We start from the raw sequence: 12,124 nt of genomic DNA on the forward strand, positions 1-12,124 counted from the left end.
ATAATAAAAAAAAAAACAGGAAAATACTGCCAAATGTTGAAGACGAAAACGATAAACAGGTATCAACCCTCACCTTGTAGCTGAGACTCCGGTAAGCATGGAAAACTTCCCAAACGTTGCAGGTTAACAGAACATCCAAATTACCAGATGCATTAGTTTAGGCTATTAATAGAAAAAGATATGATAAAACTGTGTCAATAAGGACACATACAAATTCAAAGAAAACGAGTCACTTCTCTTTCAAACTCCCGAACAATCTGAAATGAAAAATAAGAAATAGAAAATCAAATCGTGCAACCCTAACAAGATAAGATAATTTCCTTGGAACCCTAAAATAAAGGGTTAGGTTGGTTACATGGGCCGGTGCGACAGGCATAAAATCCTCATCCAAGTGTTTAAAACATAAGCTCACTTTATAAGTGTCTGTCATCTTACTCTCTCGCGGACATGAAAATCAACATAAATGTGGCTATCAATTTCTCTCGTGGAATAGGAATGTGACGGAAGGTTTGGGCTGGTACAACCTGAGTCAGCAGAGAGCGTCAAAACCAGCAGGTATATAAAGGCCAGGTGTTTCAGCCACTCACAGTCAGTCAGTCGACCTGAAGCCCCCAGCATAACATCCATCCCCACTCAGTCATACAGACATGATATACACGGTGCGTCTCTCACTGTGTCTTTGTTAGTGACGGCAGAGCTCATTGTGAAACCCCCAGTGAATGAAAAATATGCGAATCATTTCCAACTTTTGCGTATGTGAAACAATCACGATTACATAAAAAAAAAACTCGGATTCCTTACTCATATTATTACTTTCATTTCTGGAAAAAGAACGAAAAAAAATTATCTTTTAGTGACTACATAAACTTTATGAACCACAAAAAATAATCAGTGCTTAATGACATGCTAATGACCCTCCAAAATGATCCATATTAGAACCACTTGAAGATAACCATGATTCAGCACCACCATGAATCTTACCTACTACCACAAGACTGCTTCTTAACTACCCTCATTCATAAAGTCAGTCCTCACCTTAATTTCCATCACCGTGACTCATCAAGAATCATCTCCCCAGGTGTGCCTTGTCCTGGTGGTGGTGGGCGCGGCTCTGGCAGACCCGGGTGACTACCAACCAGTCTACAAATCGGTACGTTACGTGTGTGTGTGTGTGTGTGTGTGTAATATAGATACTGATATATATAATACACCCTGGACATTTTTTGGCAAGAAACATATAAACATAATCTATGGGTACATATCTATCCATCATGCAGGAGCCTCTGCCCTACAAGTACGACTACGGAGTGAGCGATCACTACAAGGCCACCAACTTCGGCCAGCATGAGAACTCTGACGGTAAAAACGTGTACGGCTCCTACTGGCTCGACCTCCCTGACGGTCGCAGACAAAGGGTAGGTCAACTTCTCCATGTTTACACTATCATAACGTTGTTTATATGGCACATCTCACATCCACCATGAAACTTGATGTTAATACCTTACAAATTTACCTCTCCTTCCGCAGGTGGATTACTGGGTTGACCACTACAAGGGCTACGTAGCCAAGGTCAGCTACTACGGCAAGGCTCACCACCCCAAGCACTACGGACCCGCCGCCACCTTCTTCCAAAATCACGGTCACGGTCACGGATACGGCGGCGGCTACGGACACTGAGAACTTTCTTCATCTAAACTGACAAATCTATGTAGGGCGAATGTGGAAGAATAAACGATAACCGATAACCTGCTTCAATGTCTTTATCCAAACTACAATAAATGTGCAGAGTTACTGCATAGTCATATATGTGCCAGACTAAGGAAGCATCCGTTATTGGATTACCCAGTACCATCCACAGATCATGCACAATTATTCTATGAATTGCCATATATATATATATATATATATATATATATATATATATATATATATATATATATATAAAACCATCTTCCTACTTAATTCAGTTCCCGTGCGCAAGTCGTGAAATAGCTTTGCCGTTGTACTACCGCTGTGTGTAACAGACCAGCTTACGTAAGACAAACAAAACACAGATGGTAAGTCTTCTTTACCATAAATGAATATGACAACACCTGCAAGTGATCGGTATATACCTAAAATTGAAGAAAATTAAAGTCTGACTGGCTTATGGTCTTTCTATTTCACTGATAAATAATAATTAATAATAATAATAATAATAATAATAATAATGATAATAATAAAGGAAACAACTCTGAACAGGATATATAAGAAATAAATGCAATAAACATTAAGCCTACACACTGGCTTAAATGACTCCAACATGAAACACAGACATCACACTACCATTATTTTTTCATGGCGACTGTTTTCAGAAAAGAAGGTTATAGAACGTCAGCCTAAATTATAAAAAAAAATAACGGTCAGTCCTAAGTAGTCTGAAGCATGAAAAGTTTTCGACATGAATCTTGCTCACTAAAATAACGTCAGTTGCATGTTTGAAACAAGTGAAGCATCGGAGGTTGTAGGTGCTGGTATAAAAACAATTAAATCGGTCATTTCTAAGTATTATACTTGTTACGGTGAGTGATTGATTGTGGCCGAGCCATCTGGCCTATTATACGTATCCGTTGATGTTCCCTGCTAAACATGGCTCACCGACCCAAACCTCCTGTCACACACACACACACACACACACACACACACACACATATATAAAATATGTATAGTGCGTATGTGGGCCTGACGGGATCTAACCGGTGTAAACCCCGCTGCTCATGGGCGTGAGACGAAGGGTATTCCATTACTAGTAATCGAATAGTCGTTTCCCCTTCAAGGGCAACATGGGCGAGTGGTTGGCGTACTCGGCTACCATGCAAATGGTGCGAGGTTCGCATCCTTCTTGCTGGAGGAGATTGTGTGATATATATATGCTTAAACGACAAACCTAGTCTCCAATTCTGGGTATAGGACTTCATTCGGGGCCTTGTGTGCGTGAGGGAGGGCGTGACAGAAATTACATCACACGAAAGCCACAGATTCTGTAGAATGACCAGCTGGCCACTGACATCTGGAATTGAACTTGCACTGAGCGTACGCTCTCACGACAAAGTCGGTAAACGGCGGTTGACACTATTCAGTGGTATAACCACCCTCTTACGTCACTTTTTCTTTTCATATCTCCATGTCGTCGGCACAGCAATCCTGCTCAGAACAACACATTTTCTCCAAAACATCGCATTCCAGCAGCCAGCAATTTCTATCCTGCCATGAAAAGGGACGAATCACTGGCACTGTGTATGGGAATTAGTCATCGTGCGTCTGGCAATTTCTTCGGCTTGTCAACAGGTCGTCTTCATTTTTGCAGTACACAAGAGACATGACTAACGTCTGTGTATCATCTTTTATGTCTGCTGATTATCCCTGGCCGGCAGTTCATTATATTTTCAGGGTCAGTGCCAGCAATCACATAATAATAATAAAAAAAAACACTAGGAAAATAATGCCAAATGTTCAAGACGAAAACGATAAACAGGTATCAACCCTCACCTTGTAGCTGAGACTCCGGCAAGCATGGAAAACTTCCCAAACGTTGCAGGTTAACAGAACATCCAAATTACCAGATGCATTAGTTTAGGCTATTAATAGAAAAAGATATGATAAAACTGTGTCAATAAGGACACATACAAATTCAAAGAAAACGAGTCACTTCTCTTTCAAACTCCCTAACAATGTGAAATGAAAAATAAGAAATAAAAAATCAAATCGTGCAACCCTAACAAGATAAGATAATTTCCTTGGAATCCTAAAATAAAGGGTTAGGTTGGTCACATGGGCCGGTGCGACAGGCATAAAATCCTCATCCAAGTGTTTAAAACATAATCTCACTTTATAAGTGTCTGTCATCTTACTCTCTCGCCGACATGAAAATCAACATAAATGTGGCTATCAATTTCTCTCGTGGAATAGGAATGTGACGGAAGGTTTGGGCTGGTACAACCTGAGTCAGCAGAGAGCGTCAAAACCAGCAGGTATATAAAGGCCAGGTGTTTCAGCCACTCACAGTCAGTCAGTCGACCTGCAGCCCCCAGCATAACATCCATCCCCACTCAGTCATACAGACATGATATACACGGTGCGTCTCTCACTGTGTCTTTGTTAGTGACGGCAGAACTCATTGTGAAACCCCCACTGAATGAAAAATATGCGAATTATTTCCAACTTTTGCGTATGTGAAACAATCACGGTCACATAAAAAAAAAAACCCGGATTCCTTACATTATTACTTTCATTTCTGGAAAAAGAAAGAAAAAAAAATAATATCTTTTAGTAACTACAAAATCTTTATCAACTGCAAAAAATAATCAGTGCTTAATGACATGCTAATGACCCTCCAAAATGATCCATATTAGAACCACTTGAAGATAACCATGATTCAGCACCACCATGAATCTTACCTACTACCACAAGACTGCTTCTTAACTACCCTCATTCATAAAGTCAGTCCTCACCTTAATTTCCATCACCGTGACTCATCAGGAATCATCTCCCCAGGTATGCCTTGTCCTGGTGGTGGTGGGCGCGGCTCTGGCAGACCCGGGTGACTACCAACCAGTCTACAAATCGGTACGTTACGTGTGTGTGTGTGTGTGTGTGTGTGTGTAATATAGATACTGATATATATAATACACCCTGGACATTTTTTGGCAAGAAACATATAAACATAATCTATGGGTACATATCTATCCATCATGCAGGAGCCTCTGCCCTACAAGTACGACTACGGAGTGAGCGATCACTACAAGGCCACCAACTTCGGCCAGCATGAGAACTCTGACGGTAAAAACGTGTACGGCTCCTACTGGCTCGACCTCCCTGACGGTCGCAGACAAAGGGTAAGTCAACTTCTCCATGTTTACACTATCATAACGTTGTTTATATGGCACATCTCACATCCACCATGAAACTTGATGTTAATACCTTACAAATTTACCTCTCCTTCCGCAGGTGGATTACTGGGTTGACCACTACAAGGGCTACGTAGCCAAGGTCAGCTACTACGGCAAGGCTCACCACCCCAAGCACTACGGACCCGCCGCCACCTTCTTCCAAAATCACGGTCACGGTCACGGATACGGCGGCGGCTACGGACACTGAGAACTTTCTTCATCTAAACTGACAAATCTATGTAGGGCGAATGTGGAAGAATAAACGATAACCGATAACCTGCTTCAATGTCTTTATCCAAACTACACTAAATGTGCAGAGTTACTGCATAGTCATATATGTGCCAGACTAAGGAAGCATCCGTTATTGGATTACCCAGTACCATCCACAGATCATGCACAATTATTCTATGAATTGCCATATATATATATATATATATATATATATATATATATATATATATATATATATATAAAACCATCTTCCTACTTAATTCAGTTTCCCTGCGCATGTCGTGGAATAGCTTTGCCGTTGTACTACCGCTGTGTGTAACAGACCAGCTTACGTAAGACAAACAAAACACAGATGGTAAGTCTTCTTTACCATAAATGAATATGACAACACCTGCAAGTGATCGGTATATACCTAAAATGAAGAAAACTAAAGTCTGACTGGCTTATGGTCTTTCTATTTCAGTGATAAATAATAATTAATAATAATAATAATAATAATAATAATAATAATAATAATAATAATAATAATAACGGAAAATAACCCTGAACAGGATATATACAAGAAATAAATGCAATAAACATTAAGCCTACACACTGGCTTAAACGACTCCAACATGAAACACAGATATCACACTACCATTATTTTTTCATGGCGACTGTTTTCAGAAAAGAAGGTTATAGAACGTCAGCCTAAATTAGAAAAAAAAATAACGGTCAGTCCTAAGTAGTCTGAAGCTTGAAAAGTTTTCGACATGAATCTTGCTCACTAAAATAACGTCAGTTGCATGTTTGAAACAAGTGAAGCATCGGAGGTTGTAGGTGCTGGTATAAAAACAATTAAATCGGTCATTTCTAAGTATTATACTTGTTACGGTGAGTGATTGATTGTGGCCGAGCCATCTGGCCTATTATACGTATCCGTTGATGTTCCCTGCTAAACATGGCTCACCGACCCAAACCTCCTGTCACACACACACACACACACACACACACACACACACATATATAAAATATGTATAGTGCGTATGTGGGCCTGACGGGATCTAACCGGTGTAAACCCCGCTGCTCATGGGCGTGAGACGAAGGGTATTCCATTACTAGTAATCGAATAGTCGTTTCCCCTTCAAGGGCAACATGGGCGAGTGGTTGGCGTACTCGGCTACCATGCAAATGGTGCGAGGTTCGCATCCTTCTTGCTGGAGGAGATTGTGTGATATATATATGCTTAAACGACAAACCTAGTCTCCAATTCTGGGTATAGGACTTCATTCGGGGCCTTGTGTGCGTGAGGGAGGGCGTGACAGAAATTACATCACACGAAAGCCACAGATTCTGTAGAATGACCAGCTGGCCACTGACATCTGGAATTGAACTTGCACTGAGCGTACGCTCTCACGACAAAGTCGGTAAACGGCGGTTGACACTATTCAGTGGTATAACCACCCTCTTACGTCACTTTTTCTTTTCATATCTCTATGTCGTCGGCACAGCAATCCTGCTCAAAACAACACATTTTCTACAAAATATCGCATTCCAGCAGCCAGCAATTTCTATCCTGCCACGAAAAGGGACGAATCACTGGCACTGTGTATGGGAATTAGTCATCGTGCGTCTGGCAATTTTCTCGGCTTGTCAACAGGTCGTCTTCATTTTTGCAGTACACAAGAGACATGACTAACGTCTGTGTATCATCTTTTATGTCTGCTGATTATCCCTGGCCGGCAGTTCATTATATTTTCAGGGTCAGTGCCAGCAATCACATAATAATAATAAAAAAAAACACTAGGAAAATAATGCCAAATGTTCAAGACGAAAACGATAAACAGGTATCAACCCTCACCTTGTAGCTGAGACTCCGGCAAGCATGGGAAACTTCCCAAACGTTGCAGGTTAACAGAACATCCAAATTACCAGAGGCATTAGTTTAGGCTATTAATATAAAAGATCTGATAAAACTGTGTCAATAAGGACACATACAAATTCAAAGAAAACGAGTCACTTCTCTTTCAAAAAGATCTGATAAAACTGTGTCAATAAGGACACATACAAATTCAAAGAAAACGAGTCACTTCTCTTTCAAACTCCCTAACAATAGAAATGAAAAATAGGAAATAAAAAATCAAATCGTGCAACCCTAACAAGATAAGATAATTTCCTTGGAACCCTAAAATAAAGGGTTAGGTTGGTAACATCGGCCGGTGCAACAGGCATAAAATCCTCATCCAAGTGTTTAAAACATAAGCTCACTTTATAAGTGTCTGTCATCTTACTCTCTCGCCGACATGAAAATCAACATAAATGTGGCTATCAATTTCTCTCGTGGAATAGGAATGTGACGGAAGGTTTGGGCTGGTACAACCTAAGTCAGCAGAGAGCGTCACAACCAGCAGGTATATAAAGGCCAGGTGTTTCAGCCACTCACAGTCAGTCAGTCGACCTGCAGCCCCCAGCATAACATCCATCCCCACTCAGTCATACAGACATGATATACACGGTGCGTCTCTCACTGTGTCTTTGTTAGTGACGGCAGAACTCATTGTGAAACCCCACTGAATGAAAAATATGCGAATTATTTCCAACTTTTGCGTATGTGAAACAATCACGGTTACATAAAAAAAATAAACTCGGATTCCTTACTCACATTATTACTTTCATTTCTGGAAAAAGGACGAAAAAAAATAATTTCTTTTAGTAACTACAAAATCTTTATCAACTGCAAAAAATAATCAGTGCTTAATGACATGCTAATGACCCTCCAAAATGATCCATATTAGAACCACTTGAAGATAACCATGATTCAGCACCACCATGAATCTTACCTACTACCACAAGACTGCTTCTTAACTACCCTCATTCATAAAGTCAGTCCTCACCTTAATTTCCATCATCGTGACTCATCAGGCATCATCTCCCCAGGTGTGCCTTGTCCTGGTGGTGGTGGGCGCGGCTCTGGCAGACCCGGGTGACTACCAACCAGTCTACAAATCGGTACGTTACGTGTGTGTGTGTGTGTGTGTGTGTGTAATATAGATACTTATATATATAATACACCCTGGACATTTTTTGGCAAGAAACATATAAACATAATCTATGGGTACATATCTATCCATCATGCAGGAACCTCTGCCCTACAAGTACGACTACGGAGTGAGCGACCACTACAAGGCCACCAACTTCGGCCAGCATGAGAACTCTGACGGTAAAAACGTGTACGGCTCCTACTGGCTCGACCTCCCTGACGGTCGCAGACAAAGGGTAGGTCAACTTCTCCATGTTTACACTATCATAACGTTGTTTATATGGCACATCTCACATCCACCATGAAACTTGATGTTAATACCTTACAAATTTACCTCTCCTTCCGCAGGTGGATTACTGGGCTGACCACTACAAGGGCTACGTAGCCAAGGTCAGCTACTACGGCAAGGCTCACCACCCCAAGCACTACGGACCCGCCGCCACCTTCTTCCAAAATCACGGTCACGGTCACGGATACGGCGGCGGCTACGGACACTGAGAACTTTCTTAATACATAACTTTCTTTTTTTAGTAGGATAAATGAAGAAGAATAAACGATAACCGATAACCAGTCCCTCATTCTCATCCAAATGGCATTAAGGATACTCCATTTATTAGCGTATGCACACACCTTGCAAGAGGCGATAGATCAAAACATGAACCAAAATTTATTTCCTAAGAAAAATATCAACTTTCACATGTGTTTTGTCACTACAGTAATATTAAAGTAGTCTCTGGTATGATAAGGTACATCACTCAATACTACACTTGGTAAAGTATTGCCTAAATATCGAGCAAAAGGCTCAGTCCTCTGTTCTTAACGCTACCTCGCTAACGCGGGAGATGGCGAATAGTATGAAAAAACAAGGGAAAAAAGAAAAAAAGAAATATATATATATATATATATATATATATATATATATATATATATATATATATATATATATATATATATGTTGGCAATTCCCCGTGCTAGCGAGGTAGCGCCAGCAACAGACGAAGAAACGTTCGCCACTCTCTAGTTGTCATGTACAATGCAACGAAACCAGTGCCCCTCTGTCCACAGCCAAACCCTACAGACATCATTACGAAGCTCGTGTAGCTTCGAGGCTGCGCTACGTTTAGAAGCAGGGAAAGGCTGGATTCCTATGAGGTGAGAAGCTTCTTGACGACTGAACTCATTTTCATCCACTGACGATATTACATATGCCATGCCTTATACCGTCTTATCACCTAAAATTACCAAAAATAAAAATGAAATCAATTTCGACCCAAAGAAATGAGGGGATCAACCTTCAGTCATCAACCTCCCTCCCCCCCGGAAGTCGCTGAATATCCTTACCTGTAGAATATCGCTGTGTGGAATATCGAGATCTAACACACGACCACCGCCGATGCTTTCTATAAAATGTACCCTAAATAAGACAGGCGCAGAGGAGCGGGAGACGACACCCACCCACCTTATAGAATAGACCACCATCATCATCATCATGTGCAGGGTGATTCGTCTGTGTGGCACAAGAACGTAAGCGGCCGTCAGTCAGTCACGGGAAATAAAGTCAATGTCACACGTCGTCGTAAGTTTGTCTTCCTCATCACAACGGGATGGGTTGAATGTTGAAAGGAACGTTAGTAATATCCTTAGTGACGTTAAGAACTTATGATTTACATTAGTCATTTCCGAGGACTACTCTACCAGGACTTAAGAGGAATAAACTTCTTAAAAGGTGCCCAATACACTTACATGACCTTCACTAAGTGCGAGTCCCTCATGTAGATATCCTTTGCGAGTTTAATTGCTTTAGGAGAAGAATCGCTGTCTCCACTGCTCTTGGGCACCCCGTGGAATGCCTGAGGTTGTGTCATCAAAACTGGCATTTTCCTAGTCACAAATAAACATGTCTAGTGAGGCATTCTTTTCACTCGCATTCCTAAAATCTTCATTACTGATTAGGGAAGTCATCAAGCTCTTCCACATCTATCTTGATATAAAAAAAAAATCCCCTCTATCCCATATCTTCCCTCCAATCCCATATCTAACCTCTAATCCCATATCTTCCCTCCAATCCCATATCTTCCCTCCAATCCCATATCTTCCCTCTAATCCCATATCTTCCCTCTAATCCCATATCTTCCCTCCAATCATTATCTTCCCTCCTAGCCCACACCTTCAATGAACGTCTGCAGGATCCAAGAGAAGCACGTATTCACACGTAATGAAACAACTCGAGTTTCCCGTCAAAACACTTGCCTCCTCCTCCTCGTATTGCAGCTTTCCTGCTTGGCCTCTCTCCTTTTCTTCATCGGTGTCCAAGACATCACAAGCTGAACAGGTCAGGGGCAACTCGGGGAATCTTAAAACATCCACCCGGGAACTTGACTGCTCACAAAGACGTCAGCTGTGCCTCACTGCAATGCTTCAATACCAGAACAAAGGCAAAAGTTTACTTATAATGTTAAGACCAAAGTATACCCGTACAAAATCTAGCCTCGCCCTCTTCTAACTTTTACCATCAACCATTACTGGCATTTAACATCAATGTCCAGGTTATCACAGGACACGAAGTTCACAGAAGACTCGAAAAAATCACATATACACACATTAGTTGAACTGCTCCAAGGACGGTTACCGTACCTCTTCTCCCATTTCCAGGTTATTTCGTATATTAGTCACATCTACGTCTTCAGCGACTCACTAACGCGTTGTAAGAGAGAAGAGTTACTGGCAAAGGAGAGTGAGTGTGTGGAGTAAGGTCCTCACCCTTCCGGGATCTGTGTATACCACGGATCTCCAGCCGAGTTGACCAAAGAACAGAATCTGACCGATTTCAGTCCTTCAGGCAGCATGCAAAGGAAATATATTTTTCATACTTCTACATGAACAAGATATAATACTGCTAAATATGTTATCTTTTGACATCGTTGGCGGTAAATTATGAAATTTCTGAAAGAAAAAAATTCTTTCAAATTCGAGGATCCAGCATATTCATTCAGTCCTCCTTTATCACCCACGAATACAACAACAACAACAACAACAACAACAATAATAATAGTAATAATAATAATAATAATAATAATAACACAACATTAAAAGCGCACTGAAAACACTACATTATTAAGAAAAAAAAAAAAACCCACTGCATTGCAGTGCGACAGTGCAGTGTAGTGTAGCAACTCCGGATCGTTCGTGAATGACTGCGGCTTAAATTCGTGGTATAAATGTCATTCACTTTTAACATATAAAAACGACATTAGTACATGTGCAGGATTCGTGTGTTTTCATGCTGGGGTGACGTTTTATACCTGGCTGGCAATTCCATTGTCTTCATTGCTAGAAAAAAAAAAAATATATATATATCAAATTCAATAACAACAATTGTTGAAAGTGTATAAACTTTTAAAGGTAGTGACCAGTAAAAAACGTCCAAGCCTCCCCTCCTTCAGCACGGCCTCCCTCCCAGACATAACATGATACCATCCGCCATATTTGCCATAAAAAGGTAAACAGTTCATTACCCATTTTCCCTCAGGTTATAACTTGAGAGGGAGGACTGAAGCCGACGTAAAAAATGCCGGAGACCTTCTTGGGTAACCCAGAGAACACGTTCACAGACATAATCTTTGTCACATAAACAACATGACGGAACAGAGTATCAAATAAGGGGGAAAAAAATTAATAAGCTACGCGAATCGAGTCAATTACCTCAATATGAAGTAGATCGGGCCAGCGTTTCCTAAAATAATGATCAGACACCTTCCAACTCCATATATATATATATATATATATATATATATATATATATATATATATATATACATATGACCTGAGCAACCTTGGTGCTGTACGAGCCTCGCAAAAGGTGGTCATGGAGTTATATAATAACATACACACAGGTACCTCCAAACCTCTCTCTTACCCTATCATTTCTTAGTCGATCACCACTCCT

The 12,124-nt window shown here is 40.8% G+C and overlaps 3 protein-coding genes across 3 annotated transcripts; all 3 read left to right on the forward strand.

Annotated features, from left to right (window-relative positions):
• The first annotated feature begins 596 nt into the window (after positions 1-596).
• Positions 597-1,744, forward strand: LOC139757954 (pro-resilin-like). Its single transcript, XM_071678890.1, has 4 exons — positions 597-659; positions 1,079-1,150; positions 1,278-1,415; positions 1,528-1,744. The coding sequence occupies exons 1-4, from the start codon at positions 648-650 to the stop codon at positions 1,675-1,677; spliced, it is 372 nt and encodes a 123-aa protein (XP_071534991.1). The 5' UTR covers positions 597-647; the 3' UTR covers positions 1,678-1,744.
• A 1,078-nt stretch (positions 1,745-2,822) lies between these two features.
• On the forward strand, positions 2,823-5,203 carry LOC139758200 (uncharacterized). Its single transcript, XM_071679442.1, has 4 exons — positions 2,823-2,861; positions 4,519-4,605; positions 4,737-4,874; positions 4,987-5,203. The coding sequence occupies exons 1-4, from the start codon at positions 2,823-2,825 to the stop codon at positions 5,134-5,136; spliced, it is 414 nt and encodes a 137-aa protein (XP_071535543.1). The 3' UTR covers positions 5,137-5,203.
• Positions 5,204-7,590: 2,387 nt separating this feature from the next.
• LOC139757956 (cuticle protein 7-like) lies at positions 7,591-8,736 on the forward strand. Its single transcript, XM_071678891.1, has 4 exons — positions 7,591-7,653; positions 8,076-8,147; positions 8,277-8,414; positions 8,527-8,736. The coding sequence occupies exons 1-4, from the start codon at positions 7,642-7,644 to the stop codon at positions 8,674-8,676; spliced, it is 372 nt and encodes a 123-aa protein (XP_071534992.1). The 5' UTR covers positions 7,591-7,641; the 3' UTR covers positions 8,677-8,736.
• The last annotated feature ends 3,388 nt before the right edge of the window (positions 8,737-12,124 follow it).

Source organism: Panulirus ornatus, chromosome 29, assembly GCF_036320965.1.
Source record: "Panulirus ornatus isolate Po-2019 chromosome 29, ASM3632096v1, whole genome shotgun sequence".
NCBI classification, from domain to species: Eukaryota; Metazoa; Arthropoda; class Malacostraca; order Decapoda; family Palinuridae; genus Panulirus; species Panulirus ornatus.